At 36.2% G+C, this 20531-nt stretch overlaps 1 protein-coding gene across 1 annotated transcript in view; it reads right to left on the bottom strand.

Annotated features, from left to right (window-relative positions):
- The window catches only part of LOC142341023 (wee1-like protein kinase 2-A), a 99469-nt gene that overhangs the window by 28311 nt on the left and 50627 nt on the right, over positions 1-20531 (bottom strand). Inside the window, exons 9-12 of the mRNA XM_075391844.1 lie at positions 13609-13692; positions 8810-8905; positions 8415-8425; positions 6189-6266 (exon numbers count right to left, since the gene is read on the bottom strand). Coding sequence (XP_075247959.1) covers positions 6189-6266; positions 8415-8425; positions 8810-8905; positions 13609-13692 — 269 coding nt within the window. The remainder of the gene's footprint in view (positions 1-6188; positions 6267-8414; positions 8426-8809; positions 8906-13608; positions 13693-20531) is intronic.

The following is a 20531-nucleotide window of genomic DNA, read 5'->3' as shown; positions in this document are numbered from 1 at the left end:
TAACTTTTACAACTATTTCCTACTAAGCAAAAAACATACTTTGAACAGGGAGTTCTCGAAAGTTTCTACTTATAAAAATGATGGAGAGGGATAAGAGAGCGGGTCAAATTCTACAAGCCACCCTTCAAAATTATAATTCTCTTGACCAGTTTGAGTGAGTCTTTTGTTTTAAGATTAGTTATTTGGTTTAATATTAAATTTTTAGAGAACTCAGCAAATTAAACGAACTCGGGTTTCAACATTTTATCCCGTTACTACGGAAAACAAATCACGATGAAGAAGTAGGGAGGTGATGGGGGTAAAATGATAAAAGAGTGAGGGGTAAAATGCTTATTCCAGATAGATGGGATGGAAAGCATTGTGCAAACATAGATAGTCGGAGGGCTTAGGCGAACTGCCTCAGGTGGCGGAGGCTTTTGGTTCAAGGCTGTCGCTCTACGACTATGGAGGTAACACGATGTAAAAAAAGTGGCCGCCGAAGAGGAAAATGATATAGGGGTAAAGGACTAAAACGAAGTAAGAAAAGGGGGTAAGGGGAGTAAAACGATGTACGAGTAGGGAAATAATGGGGGGTAAAGGGATGTAAGAGTAGGGTGTAATAGAGAAAAAAACGGCGCAAGAGTAGAGGGGTAAGGGGGGTAAAACGACGCAAGATAAAGGAGTTGATGAGGAATTACCCCCATTATACTCTTTTGTTAAATCGCTTCGCCCCCATTACCTCCATACTCCTACATCGTTTTAATCCCCTTGCCCCATATTCATACATCGTTTTGCCCCAAATTACCCCCTACTCTTACATCATTTTACCTCCCATTACCCCCCCTAATCTTACATCGTTTCCCCGATTTCCCCACCATTACACACAATTAGCCCCCTACTCTTAAATCGTTTTCCCCTTTTTTCTTTTTTCTTGCTTTCTTTTACCCCCTTAGCCACCTACTTTTGAATCGGTTTAGCCCACATTAACCTCCCCAACTCCTACACGGTTTTATCCCCTAAAATACGCCCCCTTTAACCCTTCCCCCTACATCGAATTACCCACAATTACCCCCCAAAATGATGTATGATTTTTAATGGGAATGGGATAGAAATTTCACCGATTACCCCACTAATCATACATCTCTTCCTCTTCCGTCAACCAACCTCTTCAGAACTGACCATCAGAATATGAAAGTATGATGCTTCTTTGGTAGCTTTTGTGAAACGTATACTCTCATATTACTAGAGATCTGCATCGGGGAGACTATTAATGCCGTCAGCTCGGGATTTTTTGTTTATATCATTTTTTAAGTAGAAAAATCAAACGGTCAGATGCAAAGTCAATGCAACAAGGCCCAACCAATTGCTCCAAATTTCATTTGACAGCAACACAAGAGAACAGTAAACTATGGCAAAGTGACACTTTTGTTTTTGATGACTACAAAAGATTTAGAGACAAATTTTTAATTACAAAGTGAGCTTTTCTGTCTAAGCAAATGGCAAATCGGTTAGAAAGATAAAAATTTGAAGAAATGTTGCGCTGTTTCCGTCAATTTTTAGTTTTTAACTTTGACAGGCATTTTAACTGAGTTTTCAGACGGGCTAGATTTTTCTACATATTTTTCTGTGATCATAGCAAGTGAGTATTCAGCTTTGATGCTTTGATTTAACTTTTACAACTAATTCCTACTAAGCAAAAAAACATACTTTGAACAGGGAGTTCTCGAAAGTTTCTACTTATAAAAATGATGGAGAGGGATAAGAGAGCGGGTCAAATTCTACAAGCCACCCTTCAAAATTATAATTCTCTTGACCAGTTTGAGTGAATCTTTTGTTTTAAGATTAGTTATTTGGTTTAATATTAAATTTTTAGAGAACTCAGCAAATTAAATGAACTCGGGTTTCAACATTTTACCCCGTTACTACGGAAAACAAATCACGATGAAGAAGTAGGGAGGTGATGGGGGTAAAATGATAAAAGAGTGAGGGTAAAAATGCTTATTCCAGATAGATGGGATGGGTAGCATTGTGCAAACATAGATAGTCGGAGGGCTTAGGCGAACTGCCTCAGGTGGCGGAGGCTTTTGGTTCAAGGCTGTCGCTCTACGACTATGGAGGTAACACGATGTAAAAAAAGTGGCCGCCAAAGAGGAAAATGATGTAGGGGTAAAGGACTAAAACGAAGTAAGAAAAGGGGGTAAGGGGAGTAAAACGATGTACGAGTAGGGAGATAATAGGGGTAAAAGGATGTAAGAGTAGGGTGTAATAGGTAAAAAAAAGACGCTAGAGTAGAGGGGTAATGGTGGTAAAACGACGCAAGATAAGTGAGTTAAAGAGGGGTTACCCCTCATGATACCCTATTGTTACATCGCTTCAGCCCCCATTACCTCTTACTCCTAAATCCTTTTACCCCAAATTATCCCCTAATCATACATCTTTTTACCCCCATTACCTCAGTACTCCCACATCGTTTTACTCCCCCTACCCCCTTTTCTTACATCGTTTTTCCCCCATTACCCATCATTACACCCCATTAGACCTGTACTCTTACATCGTTTTCCCCATTTTCTCGCGACCTTTTAACACTTTATGTCCCTTTTTTCATCGGTTTAATCCCCATTACCCTCTCCAACTCATACATCGCTTTAGCCCCTAAATTACGCCTCCGTTTACAGCCCCCATTTCACCGAATTATACCCACCATTACCCCCCAAAACGATGTAAAATTTTTAAAGGGAATGGGATCAAAATTTCCCCGGTTAACCCACTAATCCTATGTCTTTTTGGGGTAAAAAAATCGACAAGGGTGGACAGCCTATATTTCATTAAAATGGTGGTTTACAAACCCAATTCTTCAGAATTTACCACCAGAATATGAAAGTATGATGCCTCTTCGGTAGCTTTTGTGAAACGCATACTCTCATACTACTAGAGATCTGCAGCGGGGAGACTATTAATGCCGTCGGTCGGGATTTCTTGTTTTTATCATTTTCTAAGTAGAAAAGTCAAACGGTCAGATGCAAAGTCAATGCAACAAGGCCCAACTAATTGCTCGTTTGAGAGCAACACAAGGGAACAGTACAACTATGGCAAAGTAACACTTCGGATTTTGATGACTACAAAAGATTTAGAGACAAATATTTAGTTGCAAAGTGAGCTCTTCTGTCTCAACAAGTTGTCAAATCGGTTAGAAAGATAAAATATTTGAAGAAATGTTGCGCTGTTTCCGTCAATTTATAGTTTCTAACTTTGACACTTATTTTTACTGAAAGTTCAGACGGGCTGGATTTTTCTACTTATTTATATGCAATCATTGCAAGTGAGAATTCAGCATTGATATTTTGATTTATATTTTATGCCTATTCACTACTTTAGCAAAAAACATACTTTGAATCACGGAAATCTCGAAGGTTTTTTTTAAAAAGAGATGACGAGAGATGAGAGGGGGGGTCAAACTCTACAAATCACCCCTCAAAATTATAAGTCTCTTGAGCAGTTTGAGTGAATCTGATATTTTAAGATAGGTTTAGTGGTTTATTTTTATGTATATAGAGAGCTCAGCAAATTAAATGACCTCGGGTTTCTACTTTTTATCCCGTTTGTACAGAAAACAAATCTCAATGTAAGAGTAGGGAGGTAATGGGGATAAAAGGATGTAAGAGTAGGGGTTAATTGGGGGTGAAACGACGCAAGCGTAGAGAGGTAATGGGTGTAAAATGACGGGGGTAAATTCAGGTGAAATGGAAGCACAGTCAGGAGAAAAGCTACAAAAAACAATCAATGAGGCCGCAAAAGACAATCAGAAGAAAATTCGGTACCACATGAAATCGATTGAAGTAAGATTTGTCTAATTTGAAATTTAAAAATGTAGTTTTTTCAGCAAATCATTAACATAAAAAATGCAAAGGCCCAAACAAATTGGGTACCTGACCCAATTTTCAACTTTCAATATTTGCAAGGTACTAGGTGACATTGAAAAAACACTATGGTATCAAAAAGCTACGTACAGCACAATTTCTGCGCTTTAGGCTTAATTTTGCTCAAGTTGTTTGATTCCCGCTGAGGCGTTAAGAAAGGCGTGAAATATTCAAAGTTTAAACACTTTTTATTCTCGTTTTCTTCGCTTACACAAAAAAAGAAGGTTAAGTTGCTTTGTTAATTTACTGTTTTCCACGCTTCTCCGATTCGGAATGTCTAATTTTGATGGCCAGGGAGCAAGAGCAACCACACAGAATTGTTCGTTTCGTTCAGAGAAATGAAACAAGATAAGATTACTTGGCAACAATTTGACTTTGCGCAAGCAATCACTTACCTCGTGGGTTGCAATACAATCAGATGGGAACACACTGTTTGATAGATGATCAAATAAGTTAAAAGGCCTAGTTCACTTGGCATCCCTAAAAAATTAGAAAAAATTTCAACAAGATGATGCATCTGTGCATAAAGCAAATGTTGTCACCAATTTCTTCAACGAAGAGCAGCGGTAAGTACTGGAATGGAGCGCAATCTAAATCTAATTGAAATTTATGGGCAATTGTGCAGCAAGAAGTAGAAACACCGAGAGTTCTTTAGGAAAAAACGGAAAAAAAATCGTGGGAAACTTAACTCAGATGTCGTTATAAATTTGCTGAAAACTTCTTAAACTGTCTGCAAGATATTAGAAAAACTAAAAGCGTAACTACAGGTAATTAGCGAACTGGTTTGAACTAAAAAAACATTATATTATTTGATATTTGGGACGCTTTGTAAAAATTCTTTTTGTGTACGTAGCTTTCTGGTACTATAGTGTATTTGAAAGAGCTTTAAGCACTGTGTGGATTTGCTCAGAAAAAATTTTACGAATAAAAACTTACAAGAATTGTTCGTCTCATAATGATAAACTTTACAAGCTTATGAAGCTGCATTTACGCTAGTTCAGGAAAGTCAATGCTTCCGCTTTGAACTCAGTAACAAAAGGAAAAATTTGAGAGGATCCTGTCAACCAAAGTTAAAACGTTCGGTTCGAGAGCTGTTTTGTTGAATTTTTCTCTAAACTGAAAAAGAAAATTATTTCATCAGACAAATTCTTTTGGTTACATCATGCAACACTTTTGAAAACTCCAACAATAGTCGAAAGCCATGCGAGAAACGGATATTTGTGGCAAGGGATTTTCTTTCAAAAAGTCGAGTTGAACAGGAGCTTTGAGTGTCTGGTTTGTTTTTTATAGTGTTCAGATCGAGGAGCAGTTCGCTGAAATTTTACGCGAATCAAGAAAAAAGTTTTGAACTTCTTTCTTATCTATTTTAACAAAGGAAATGTTCTAAAAATTTGAGCACTTAGCATTTAGTCAATGAAACAAAAAACAAAAAGAATAGCCCACTGTGTGAGTTCTTAGGAATCTAAATTGCAGCATTTTGAATGTAGTATTCCACCGCATAAGTCTTGAATGGAAACCGTACTAAATCTTTACAGTTCTTTACGGCAAGTCCAAAGGTCGTACTAAGATTTCTAAGGTACCAATATACCGTTTAAAGTCGTATCAAGGTTTATAAGGTGCCGCTTGAAGTCCTGACTAAGTTTAATGAGTTTTTTTGAGTGGTAAAATGATTAAAGGGAGTCTGTGAATTTCCCCCTTTTTGTTCACTCCTGCTTGGATCCAGCAGTTTCGAAAAAGGAAATAAACTACGGGAACACTGATAAAGAACGGTAAGTATCGTATAAGTATAATTCTCCAGCACAAACAAAACAAGACATGAAACAGTAAAAAAGAGAAAACAAACTGAAATAAAGAAAAATCTCAAGTTAAAAACTGGTTTTTCTTGAGATTTTTCCAGTTTACTCTGTTTGGTTTCTCTCTTCTTTTCGTCTCAGTTTAGAGCTTTTGATATAACTGTTTTCATTAACAAAAAGCGGTCAAAAAGTACTTATGGGATAATCGTTTTTTTCGAATCATTTTTTAATAGAGTAGACCACAGCAATCGAAAAATTAGTACGGCCTCATACAGGGTCGTACAGAGTTTCATTTTCTGAGGCACTGCATGTCTCTCTCAATATCTTTCGAAGGTGGGCAACCAGGTGTTTGGTTGAAATACAGAACTATGATACCATTTCAAATTGTTATCATTTTGAATTGAGGCTCCGGTTGATGATTTTTGATGTTAATGTAGAACTCACTATTATCATCACTAAATCAAGCCTATTCATTTCTTTATTGGTATCATTAACTAACCTTTCTCATTGGCTTTGAGAACTTGTTTATGTTGTATTCTAAGTTTGCGGCTCTTCTCACATCCTCGGCAAACTCACCCTGTTGTACAAACGCACGTACACAATGCATTATTTGTTTCATTGAATTGGAAAAATTGATACACAAAACAGCATTAATGACCATTTTGTTTGCGAATTTTTCTAGCGTTTTCTTGTTAACATGTACATCGTTTCACATAGCATTCAAAAGAATATTTTTTATGTCACGTTTTTCGCGTATTTATCTAGACGCTTGTTAGCGTTTTTGGGATAATCTATTTGTATCCGCTTTAAGGCAAAGACAGCTTAGTCATATAAAATGTATTAAGTCCTACTCTTCCACAAATACGTTCGTAGATCAATATTACCCACTATCGATTATCTACTGTCTTTTGCACCTGATCTGACTATTATAATTTGGCTGTAATTAAAATCCAAAATTTTTTTTTATAAGAAAGACATATATTGCAGTTTTGTTGACAGTTTCAGCGTCAGTTTTCAAGAATAATTTTTTTGAGGAAAATTGAAAAACTTTAAATGAGCTTTGAAAAGAGAAGTGGTAACTAATGCACTGTTTTGGTTTTAATTTCAGCTCAAATTACAAAACTTTTATTTCTTAGCAAAACATAGATTTGGTTTTCTATTGTGCATCTATTTACGATGATCTACAAATTAGTTAAATAAAGTTGAGAAAAGGTAGCGAAAACCAGAACCAGATCGTTATTTTTAAGAAAAATAAACTCTGGTTTTATGATTTTGGAATACGTTTTATTACAAGATAAATCGTCAAAAATTTATCGAATTTAGTTTATTTGTGACTCTAAACCTTAAAGCTATGCCAATGATATTACTCAACAAGGAGGGAAGCTCGCACAATTCTCAGTTTTTGGATATAATTTTCCTCTTGGATATCCTCTTGGATTAAATATAGTTTTTGGATATAACAATTCATCCCTATAGAAATTGTTCGCAAAAATTGGTGCCCATTAAATCAAAAGCTATTTAAGGTCATTAAAAGTTAGGGCAAATAATATGATAATCAGCTGTTTTCAATTTAGTGCAATGTTTTTAATTTTGAGGAAAATAGTCCTCTAAAGTGAACAAACATAATGTGAAACTTTTAAGTAGAATACATAACCACAGGATTCTGTGAGAATACATAACCACAAAATGCAGTTATCTAAATTGGCATTGCAACAAGCAGTGAATGGAGTTTGACTTAATTGTCTTCTTACAAAGTCAAAAACTCAAAAATTGAGTGAGAAATGATATGACTAAATTTGATCTTTAAGTTTACCCCTGCATGGGTGTCAAAAAATGAGAACTATCAAATCATGAATTTACGTCTTTAAAACAGTTTCGGTGAATCGCATAGTTGGAGTCTAGAAAACTGAACGGCTCTATTGGAAATTAGGGCCGTCCCGGTGTTACCTGTTTACCACGTTATTGAGGACGAAGTGTCAGCAGGGTCAGAGAAAATATCGGTCAAGCAAAATAATTTAAATGCTGAAACGTTTTGTTGGAGAGCAACTAATAAACCTAGCTAGCAGCAAATTCCCGCCGGTGTGAAAACATTTTTTTCCCAAACATCATTTTCAATCTCAATTACAAATGCGTAGTAAAAAAAATCGCGCAGCAAAACCGCTCGCTTTTTCAACTCACTTCCTATACGAGTTCCGCAGATCACGTTCAGTTTAAGTCTTCTTGAATAGATACTTCGTTAATTTGTTCATTACGCCGCATATGTATACCCAAATCGTCTCAGGCAAATTTGCCCGATCTGTGTATCTCTTGTTCGTTTTTCCTATGTTAATATATTGAAGATGCAACAATATTACAAAAAATAGATACTTTAGCAAAAACAGGCAAAATTTAAGGGAATTGCGCAGCCCAAACTGTAACCGCGTCCAAATTTTAACCGTGATTTTGCGATGCAAGCTATGTATCCTATTTTTTGCGCGCTATGTATCACGAATCGGCTCGATTTATGTATCTTTTTTTCGCACGCAACGCTATCGCAAATTTCTCATTACATGAGTTGTTAGCTCTGGCTGCAATATAGTATATACTATATTGCAGCCAGAGCTAACAACCCATTTATCTTTATCTAATAAATTGGGATGAGACCAGGTGCCTTTATTTAGTTGAACGACTAATCAATATTAGCAGTGATCAGTGATGGATTGCATTGTGTATGTGTGGTTGCAACCTCCACAGGACCTGAAAGAGATCAAAGGTTCTGATTTGAGCTTCTAATCTTGATTGATATGTTCGGAAATACTACTTTTTCATGGTAAAATGTAACCATCCGTAATTCGTATCTCTACAATTTTATAATAATATTATAAATTGAAAAGCCTAGCCCGCAATTTGTTTAGATAAACACACTTTTTCTATCAGGACACACTGCAAAGTTGGACTCACTCAATTTTAAGTACGCAAAAGGAATTTTTTAACAGTGAACCATGTTAAGAGTTAATTTGTATTATTTAAAAATTAGTCATCTGCTACTTAACTGAACTTAATAAATAGAGGAAAAAGTAAACTCGTAGGAGAAAATGACACAATAGTATGTGTCTAGTTCAGATGTTTCAACTCTCTTACCCTCCGATGGTCTGAATTGGGTTATATTTGAGTCACCAGGACCGAACAGCGCTGCAATTCTACTTCTCTCATGTGAGTCAACCGTCGACGGTGGGCCTTAAAAACAGCGCAAAAACAAAAGCTCGAGGATTGTGATAGAATAGCTGCTGTTGATCAACCCTAACTGACGTTGGGAATGAAATATGAAGGAACAAAATGATAACAGTTGATTAGAAAAATCTCAACAAAATTTCCCTATTTGGTGTGCAGTTGCATTAGACTTATCCATTTGTTCTCGAAATACTGATGGGGCTCAATTTTTTTGCGTGCTTCAGCTCCAGGAATTTTTGTAGCCTGCACTATTACAACATACCCGGCAGATTGCCGGAAAATAGCTACCGTTGAATTCCAATAAGCATCATTGGGATTGAAAGAATAGAAGATATTGAAAAAAAAGATCTTTGTACAAAAACATTTTTTAAGCCCGACTTACTTTGATGGCATTTCGTAGTTGAACATACTTCTGTTTCTTAGAGAGAGGTTACAAGGGCTACTATCAATACCAATAAGCATTAGAGATGGTAACCAAGACTTATAGGAATGATGTTCAAATAGCGGGCATCTAAAATTGGGCTTTATGGGTTTATCCCGTTTCTATTTCTGACTTCAATTTTTATACTGACTCTGTTCATTTTGAATTGCTTTGCTGAGCAACTGATGTTCAAAATCATTTTTAGCAGAATGAGAGAAGAGAGAAACTAGCCTAGAGAAGTCAAAAAGATTTCACGTAAATTGTTGAAAAAGCGGCAAAATGAGGCAAAGCGAAACAATTTTTTGTTCGACGAAATGTAAAAAAACATAGCAGGACAAGTCCTGACGTACGATTCAAAGATTTTTCACTGAATAAACAAAAAATAACCGACTAAACGTCGGAAGAATTGCTCTTGAACGACTAGTGGGAACTCTAATCAATTGCAGCCTGCTTCAGTCGGGGGGGGGGGGGGTGAGGCTGAATTGGACTAAGAAGTTCTACAGTGGGCTTCAAATAACCACATTAGAGATTAACATATACCACTATTAAGATTTAAAGTAAAAAATGACACCAGTTTCGGCGCACTTTTCATTTGACTTTTTGTATAAAATTGCCGCCAATTGTGTTCAGCTGCTTGAAATTGTGATTGAGAGGGAATTTTAGATCACGCGAAATGCAAAAAGTCAAGGGCGTAAGAGTCACTCGAAAAGTCAAAATTAACAAGCAAAAATATTGGATAAAAAAAAGACACACACGTTTACAATAATTGCTATGAACTACGTTCAAGAGCAATTAAACACAAGACCTAGAACGGACTATGAGTGGAACGGAAAAACTATTTCTAAAAAAAACAGATCGAAAAAATTAGAAAAAAAAACAAAATCAATGTCAAAACGCCGCATGTGAACAAAAAACCACGAGCGAGAAATGGAAATTTGGATCAAACTAAAAACTAGGACTAGAATGAGCTATGAATGGAATTGGGAAAACCATTTAGAAAAAAATCCGATCCAAAAAATCGAATAAACAGTAAAAATCAAAGTGAAATTGCCGCATGTGTACAAAAAACCAGTAGCGAGAAAGCGAATATTTGGGGTCTTTCCCATTATAGCCCCCAGCTTAAACTGGTCAGATAACCTATAGTGGTCAGATAACCTATAGCCCACACAAACATGGTAATTATACCATAATGGGGGTATAATTTCATGCGGGGGCTATAATGGGAAAGACAAAATTTTTGTTCAAACACCGTTTTCTCATTCTACTTTAAAATTAGAGCTAAAAGTTTTCACGCCGCAAAACCACTCGGTTTTTCGCTCCACTTCCTGTTTCGGCGCGTGACCAAATTCACTACTCCAATTTGATTTCAAAAATCATGAAACTGTGTGAACATATCTTTAAACAAAAGACAGCGCGCCAATACAATTCAAATACTTTGAAATGTAAAAAAAATGGAGCTATGAGCGCTATAATATCCGGCTGAGAAGATGAGGGCGCCTATCAAACAATGTTATTAGAGCCCATATAGGCCAATATGAAGATTTTAAAAAACAAAAAATGAAAGCAATTCCGTAAACTTTTCATTTGTATCGTAGATCACACAAAAACCAACATGTCAAGCATAATAAAAATCAATCGAAAGAACAATAATAAAATAATTAATCCAATCTTCGTCAGGGAGCAATCCATAAAAATGGTCCATTCTCTAGGTTGCAGCAGAAATACAGCTCAATACTGTCACCAAATAGCGTTTACTACAAAAAAGCCAAACTTACAGCACTGATACTTAATGCCTTTGCTGTATGTTAATCCGAACTTGATATTGTTTGTTTTTTGATATTAAAGGTATGAACTATAATAAAATCATTTGTTAATCGGAAGAAAAATTTTTGAAAACTTTAACAACTAATTCTTTCTGGCCTTATTTTACAGGAAAATCCCGTATTTTTTGGCTAGGAGTCTTGGCAAAAAAAGACATTGTTTTGCTTTTAACTCAAATTAATCAAGAAACACATTTGATTTTCATTCAGTTAAAAAGCTGAGAATAATAAGTAAAACATAGCGGTAAATTTGTGACTTCTCTGAAATTTAAACATAACCGACTAAACGTTGGAAGATTTGCTCTTGAACGGCTAGTGGGAGCTCTAATCAATTGCAACCTGCTTCAGTCGGGGATGGGGGAGGGGGAGGGGGAGGGGGAGCCTAAATGGGACTAAGAAGTTTAATAGTGGGCTTCAAATAACCACATTAGAGGCTAACATATACCATTATTAAGATTTAAAGTAAAAAGTGGCACCAGTTTCGACGACTTTTAGTGTTAAGTTGCCGCCAATTGAGTTCAACTGCTTGAAATTGTGATTGAGAGAGAATTTTAGATCACGCGAAACGCAAAATCAAGGGCGTAAAAGTTACTCGAAAAGTCAAAATAGTCAAGCGAAACTTTTGCATAAAAAAGACACACACGTTTACAATAATTGCTATGAACTTCGTTCAAGAGCAATTAAAAATATGAAAGCAAGATGAATTCATTTGAAATACAAAACAGGATAGTTCCTTGCCTACAATTCGAAGAATTATATCGATGCATCGAAAGACTTCACCTCAAAATGACTTTTTACTTTTTACGAAAAATAAAACCATTTATAAAACGCGACTGAAAAACTCAAAAGAAGGCTTTAAGTCAAATTGGCGCACCTGAACAGAAATCACTGTGAAGGAAAAGAATTTTTTAAAGAAACGCTTTCTCACTCTTCTTTGAAATTCAAGTAAAAAATATTTGCTAACCCAAGCAATTCGATTTTTTTATCCAAATTCTCTATTTACGTGATCAAAATGACAGCTCAAATCAGACTTCAAAAACTGTCAGAATATCTCAACAGATTTTTAGACAGTGCGTTAAACACGGTTGTTAAAATTATTTTAGCTGTAGATGGAGCCTTAGAATAGCAAATTTAGTAGATGAGAGCGCCATTAACAAATCACTTGACTTTTTCATTTGCAAACTACTTATAAAGTTTAAATTCAAGAAAAAATCTAATTATATCAGATCTCGGGACATTTTAGCAAAAAAGGGATTCCCACTCTTTGATCAAATTCCAAAAAATTTCTGATGTGAGGTAAGACTTTTTATAGATTTCATACTCTAGCTGTAAAATTTCAAAAACAAAGAATTCCCGTAAAATGAAAAGAGCAGCCAGACTCCTAAACAGGAGCTTTTCGTGAGATAAAATATATATAAAGATAAAAAACTGTTTTGGTGCAGATATAGATTACGCTTTCGAAAAATCAAATTACGCCGAACAAACTTTTCCCAAAGAACAGGCCGGCGTTAGATTGTTTTGTAGCCTGCTTTCAACTGGGGGATGATATCTTGTAGTGAAAATAAATTCACTAAGAGGCTTCCAATTCAAATACTAGAGCATTTTTACCCCGCTAACGAAATTTATAAGACAAAAAATTAAATTGACGCTCCAATAATTTGTGGCGCACTATTAATTTGAAGTTTCATAGTTAAGGACGTAGAATCTCGTAGACTGACTCTGCAATTTAGATCACGCAAAACTGGAAAACGAACGACGAAACAAGCACTCAAAAATTTTGCATGAAAAAAGGTGCTTTTATTTTTGTTTAAGAGCAATTGAAAACAGTAGAAGAAACGCCGCCGCTAATTGATGGACGAATGGAAAACAAAACTCAGCGCAATGCAACAAAACCAAGCGAAAAACTAATTACAGAAAGGTAGCTACTCTCAAACCCTATCTTACATCTTTGCAGTTTTTAATAAAAAGTTGTTTCTCAATGACGGAATATCTCGATGCTTCTGTTTTTTTCTTGAAACATATAGATGAAGTAAACATCATTACTCAGGTAGCAACTCAGAAAAAAAACAAAATTATAGCAAAAAGCTGCTTTTAGGATTGACGCTAACTCCACGAAAACAGTACAGTTTTAACTAGCGTGAATCAGGATTTGACTTGTTTTGGTTAATCAGTTAAGGCCCAATTGAGACACCAAACTTAAGCGCCATGGTATATGTAAAGGCTAATCGTCAACATATTTTTCCAATCTGATAATTTTAAGTTGACGATCTTTATGAATCTAGTTACCACTTCGGTATTCGTACGTTTCTGTCAAATTGGAACGTTGTTAAGATATATAAAACGGAAGAAAGTGACATGTGCGAGCTGATATTTATTTGGTAAAAGCAGCTATTTTTCAAGTACTGTGTTAATTTTTATGTTGAAGAGCGGTATTTGAACCCGTTATTGTTATTTTGAAGAGCTCTTACTTGGTGGAGATCCAGTACTGTAAGCTGGCCTGTGTCCTCGTATAGAGGATGCAGATCCTTGATCCACCGACAGTCCTTCAGAACCTGAAATACTCGATAGCTTTTCATTAAAATTAAGAAACCAACCAGCCTATGTCACCTTATTGATATTTTTGATGTATTATTGTATAAATCCTGTTATTTTATTAGCTTTAAATCAAGAATCAAGGTTGAACTTTATTTGTGCTGAAAATATGATAACGACTTTCCAAAAGTTTGATGTTGTGCATACTTGCTCTCTATATATGATTAGATGACATGCGTTATGGTGAATTCAGGTCTTTTACTGCACGGTGTTTTTGGACCATGTGAGTCAAGCAAATTCCACTCATCAAAAAAGTGTTGATGACCACCGTTATCAGTGCCTACCTAACGATGATAAATGGTCAACTACCTGCTTTAGTTGAAATTTCTACAGCTAATTTTTAAGGTAATTCAGCAAAGGCAAACTTTGGACTTAGGGGAGCACCCCCTAAGCAAACCGTTCCTGCATATTCTGGTACCTTTCCAGCGGGAAACCTCTCAATTCGATACAATTGGAGCAACATATTTGCATCAAAAATCCATTAAAACCATTGAATTACAAATAAAGAACAAATCTACTTTCAAATCAACTCTTTGAATCATACAAATAATTTATAACGGGAATTCGTTGAAATCTAGGACTCAACAACGCTGTCATAATCGATTGAAAATTCCTGTTCAAGAAATCCCTTAACAATAGTCTCTGCTTCTAAAAAATTATAGCCGGCATATTGCCGAAAAATGGCCGCTACAGATGTTTGTGGCTATGACCATCAGACCTTTAATAGACCACTAGACTTCTTGGGCTAGTTTCGGGGTGTCATTTTTATGAGACACATAAGCTCTATAAGGAGAAAGCCTTTATAGGGCTTTTCAAAATTAATAATTGAAATCAAAAACTCAAGACTCTTATAATCAAGAATTAGGGCATATATCTTTGGCACTACTTAGATGCACACCATTGAGTTCAGAAGTCATTTTATTGAGTGTGGTAAGTCACGCAATTGACCTAAAAAAACAAAAACGCAGAACGCAGGGTAAGACTAAACAGAAATCTATTAGACGAAGTAAAAAACATAGCAGGACAAGTCCTGACGTACAATTCAAAGAATTTTCATTGACTACACAAACAATTAGACCTCGAACGAACTATGGTTGAATTGGGAAAACCATTTCTAAAAAAATCAGATTGAAAAAATAAAAAAAAAGAAAATCAATGTCAAAGTGTCGCATGTGAACAAAAAACCAATAGCAATAAATTGAAATTTGGTTCAAACAAAAAACAAGGCCTAGAATGAACGAGGAATGCATGGGAAAACCATTTAGAAAAAATCCAATCCAAAAAATTGAAAAACAGTAAAAATCGAAAAGAAATTGCCGCATGTGAACAAAAAACCACTAGCGAGAAAGCGAATTTTTGTTCAAACACAGTTTTCTCCCTCTTACTTTGAATATATAGCGAAAAAATTTCACGCAGCATCAACCACTCTCTTTTTTGCTCCACTTCCTTTTTCGGCGTGACCAAAATCACTACTCCAATTTGACCTCAAAAATCATGAAAATGTGTGAACAGATCTTAAAAAAAAAGACAGCGCTCCAATACAATTCAAATTCTTTGAATTGTAAAAAAAACTAAGTGCGATCTCCTCTTTAAAAAAGTCTATTCATTCCTAGTTCAACTCTTTTTTTAACCATTTTTAGTGCAAGCAAGTACTTTGATTGTTCGTGCAAAGAGGTCTTTGTTAATTAATATTTTATTTATAAAAACATTTTTTCACATGCTGTTTTTTGGCATTTTAGGTGCGTTATCTCGCGGTACATCTATCTTTAAGTGTTGTTTCAATCTAGAACGTGGCTATTATTCATTTATTTTTTTGTTCATAGCCATGAATTTTTGTACATTTATGAGCCTGTTAGTAATTTGGTGCTCATTGAATGACAGTTGAATTGACATTAAATCACAATTGAAGCAAATACAGTCTAACATTATAATCGACATCATTGTTATAGAATCATAATCAAAACTGAGATTACATATCTTGTCAGCATTTGTGTTCATGGTAGTTATTTTGAACCGACGTCACATGATTTTTAGAACGCAGTGATTCTCAGAAAAAGCATGACTAATATGATGCTAATCCAAGCAGCGGTGCCAGATGTAATCGAGTATGTCCAGACCATCCCAGAGGGAAAGTGCCTATGTCCAGACTGCTGCCGACAAGAATTGCTTATGTCCAGGCCGTATTGCGTCCACTTGTTTCGTGCGTTCATATGCATACTCCGTGTATTAGTTTCCAGGATTTCTAGCGCTCATGTCTGGAGTTTCTTTTATGCATTTTTATTTTTTTTTCTATAGTGTATAATATGTTAACGTACGACGCCCCCCTTCACCTTGACTTCAGCTTCGGTTTGGAAATACTTGACTTCCGTCTGATACCTCAACCTAGGAAGTGCATCTAATAATGAATCTTATCCAAAAATACGACATAAATTGAGCTCTGCATGACATAAAAATAAAAAAACAGTAAAAATCAGTGAAATTGCTGCATGTGAACCAAAAACCACTAACAAGAAGGCGAATTTTTGTTCAAACACCGTTTTTTCACTCTACTTTAAATTTTGGAGCGAAAAAATTTCACGTCCCAAAACCAATCGCTTTTTCGCTCCACTACCTGTTTCGGCGTGGCCAAAATCACTACTCCAATTTGACCTCAAAAATCATGAAAATGTGTGAACAGATCTTAAAAAAATACAGCGCCCCAATACAATTCAATTTCTTTGAATTGTAAAAAATCAGGAGCGCTGCTGTTAACAGCCGCCTGGAATTGCTGACGCGGCTATTAATCATTGAATGCTGGTCAACGACAGGCACTCAATGACCACATGACATTATTTAGCTGCGTGGCGAATCTGCGCAAATTTTTTTGTGCTTTTGCAGCTCAGGGCTCCTACATCAAGCTTAGAGGTGCATACTTATTAGAGACTTTACGTAAAAGATCACTACTGAGCTGATAAAGAAAGAATTAACATGCAACCTTCGACAATGTACAGACACCAGGAAAGCGGAAGCCCCACGAATAGATGAATAAACTTTCCTGTGCTGGTGAAAAGAAACAGTCAGCCAGTCCAAAAAGCAGTTGGATCCACCACAGTAATAAACTAACCACCGCAGTAATAAATAAAATTGACCAAATGGCGTCAAAACATTCCCGTTTATGACTCACCTGCTCCTAACGTCATAAACAACAACAGTGAGTTTGACAATCCGATATAATGGCAATTTAATTGTCCAGGAACCAAAATTTGTGAGCAGCAATTGAAATAAAAAACTATTTGGTAGGACTCAACAACCCATATCGTCCAAGAAATGCTGACAATCCATCAGCAACTAATATCAATAGTAAAATCAATGTCACCAGAACAGCCAAAACAATTTGTCCGATCAAAGAGCAACTGCAGTTCATAGGTGAAAGAATTATCTAACAAGAAGTAACAAGAAGTCGAACGTAGCTCTGGAACAAAAAAAGCTTTAAATTTTTAATTTTTTAAATACTTAAGTCTCAGCCACGCGTGCAGCCAGCTAAAGATGGCGTATCATTCGCTGTAAGTCACATCAGTGACAAGCGCCAAAGTTTTTGCAAAACATAAACAGTGAGAAGCACCGAAATGAAGAAACGAATTTAACGGATCTAACTTCAATTGTGCAAACCGATTGATACAAAGCAGAAAAACAGCTTGAGAGTCGCCCATTTACACTTATAGCTTTTCATAAAAGACTCAAAAACTTTTCCAGTAACTCTTGCGGAATAATGGGTCGAGGAACTTGGCGAGAAATTAAAAAAAAACGTCTACGCCTTGTGGCCTTCGCTTCCTTATTTTCTGCACATGCCGATTAGAAATTGGAAAGAATTCTCTGAATCTCGGGAAACAATGAAGTCATGCTTTGCAGTCATTACAATGAAGTCATTACGATTTCTTAGGATTTTTTGTGGGATTTGCCCTCATATTATTTTTTGGCACCGACTTGACCTTCGTTATCCAAGAGCGATAGCACTGGATGAAACTCGAAAAAAATTGGTCAACCTTACGAGCCGTTTACAGTAGATCGCACGTAAAACTTGTGCTAAATTAAAGGCCACATGCTTTATCACCTGAACCAGTTCTCGGTAAAAACAATCATCAAAAACGCTCTAGTATTCCGAATGAGACAGCACGTGTCTTAAGAATTGTGGAAAGGCTGTGGATAAAAGAATGGAGAATGTTATCTTTGAAGGGACATTAACAGAGTTAGACACCACTTCCTCCTACTTTCACAATCGACTTAATCTGCTGCTACAATTGTAATGTTCCTGTTAACGTAATGATAACAAAAAAACATTGAAAACATAGATTCCTCACATTTTTTTTATTAAAACTCTTTGCAATTGAAAATCAGTTCCTTGATTTTACGCTAAAAATTCAACAATACTTGGCACAAAAAACGAACAAGCACGATCTACATAAAAAAATCACGAAATCGAAATCCATCTAGGCTTGGAATATACAGCGAACTATGAAAGACTTCACACAATTGGAGAAACTTAACGAGTACAATAGAGTGTAAATGTGTTCAATCGATTTGACTGACAGAGATTCCAAGCCGAACCGCACGCTTACACCAATTGCAGATCTTACACAAGTGGTACTTCAAGACATAACAATGCCAGCTTCCTTTTGCAATGTTGATGGAAGCTAATTAAGATGGCGACACAGAAGTCAAAATGTAAACCTGCTTCCTCATATTTTGTGTCCCACAGCCACCCAGCTGAAAGAAACTGATTTGTAAATTGACCAACAATTGGCTGCAATCACAAATTTTCAACTTTTATATCGTCATGGCTTGAACAACAACGTGTCTTAATGTTTGAGACCACAACAAACTTCCTGGGATCAAGGGAGCATTACGAAGATTATCAGTCGAAATAGGTGAGTATTTTATCAAGGACCACCACCTCAATCAATAAATTGATGGCAGACTCAAGCTTCCTTCCCAACCCTAAATCGTTGGCGTCTAAAATAGACTCGTCAAGATAGCTATGCAAGTTCTCCTCATCAATATTGGTTCAACCCGGTTGACACTTGACGTCTTCAGCACCAAAACGGAACGTCAACAAAACGGAACGTTTAGGTGAACTCAAAATAACTAACCAACTTGAGAAGCAAAAACAAAAATGAAGACTCTCTTTCACAAACTCAATAAGTTCATATTGCGACGATTAGATTTATTTCAGAGGATATAATGATGTGATCAAATCGGAGACAATTTTTTCGCCACCTCCAGCCACGGTCAAAGAAGTGCAACAGCCAGATACATGCTTGACGACAGTGAAGCACGGACCAGTGAAGGACCGTGAATCATGAACTGAAAACCAGCTTCACACTCGAATCACACTGGCTCAACATACTGGCTTCACACACACTGGGTTAATACATACTGGCTCATACTATGGCTCAACATACTGCGGCTCATACAATCAACATACTGGCTCAAATAGCGAATATTAAAATGGAAAATAGGAAACGATAATTTTAATCTGGTTAAACTAAAAACATACTGAAAACATATATTCTTTCCGGAAATATGACCTATTTGCGCATTTACAAGTGTCCAAATCAATTTGTGCCATCCAAATTCTTTTGTTGCATCCAAATCCATTTGTTATCAATGATTTGTAAATATGATTTATAAATATGATGATTTATTAATGTCCAGCATTATTTATAAATATTTGTAGCATGCGTTTAGAATCTGTTTATATCTGTTTCTGTAATCATCTCATTTGTTTACCCTTGTCTCATTTTTCTCAGTCATTTACTTGTTCTCGCTTACAGATTTTGCACGCTGAGTTGTTCTCAAATGGTTTAAATTGGCGGGGAAAGTTAGCAAAGTTGCTGTCTTGTGACTCATAGTATGCAATTCATTACACGCACACAAACTGTAATTCATACTTCACAGATAAAGACACGCTAATAAATCATCCTTCACAGAGAGGGACACGTTTTTAAATCGTGCTTCACAGACAAAGAGACGTTTATAAATCATGCTTCACAGACAAAGAGACGTTTATAAATCATGCTTCACAGAGAGGGACACATATATTAATCATGCTTCACAGACAGAGACACGTTGGTAAATCAGTCTTCGCAGAGAAAGACGCGTTTAAAACAATTACTAATCAGTATGGGCATATATAATGCCATGACCAGTATCATTGAAATGGTAAGAAACAGGATGAAAACATCATGACTCTTGACTGAATTTCTCTAGATCAGAAGTCTGGGGACCTTTTTCGAACCTATTAGGAATTCGAGGAGGCCGATCTGCAAGTGGGAGATGTCGTCTGTCAGCTGAACGAGGGGGAAGCCTGATAATAATAGTCACAAGGACTAGTCACAAAAAATGACGAAATGGAAATCAGAAGACTTGAATATGTTAAGGTATAAGCCAGAGGCAAGTTAAAAAAAACTCGCGCAAAAACGTCACTTTGTCACGATGAAGAATTGAGAACACGGGGGTCTGAAAACCATCTTTCATAGTAGTTGCATGTTCAGAGTTTAAAATTTATTAGTAAAATTGAATAATAAACTCAATTTCAAGCTCAAGGGTTTGGACGTTGAAGTCTCGCTTGTCTGCAACAACTTTAACTGACGCCATGTTTTGTTTTAGGCCTCAAAATTACTGTTTTCACGCAACTTTCGGTTGCTGTGTGTGAAAGCCCTGGAGTTCCAACTTTCTCCTTCCAAGTATTGGAGCGAGCTCTTATCTTCAGTCCTCAGATTTTTCCGGCTCCACTCTTTCGAATATTTGTTGACTTTTTGTC

Source organism: Convolutriloba macropyga, chromosome 6 (genome assembly GCF_964194025.1).
Source record: "Convolutriloba macropyga chromosome 6, txConMacr16.3, whole genome shotgun sequence".
NCBI classification, from domain to species: Eukaryota; Metazoa; Xenacoelomorpha; order Acoela; family Convolutidae; genus Convolutriloba; species Convolutriloba macropyga.
Note: the sequence above shows the minus strand (reverse complement) of the source record. Positions and strands in the feature narration are given on the sequence as shown.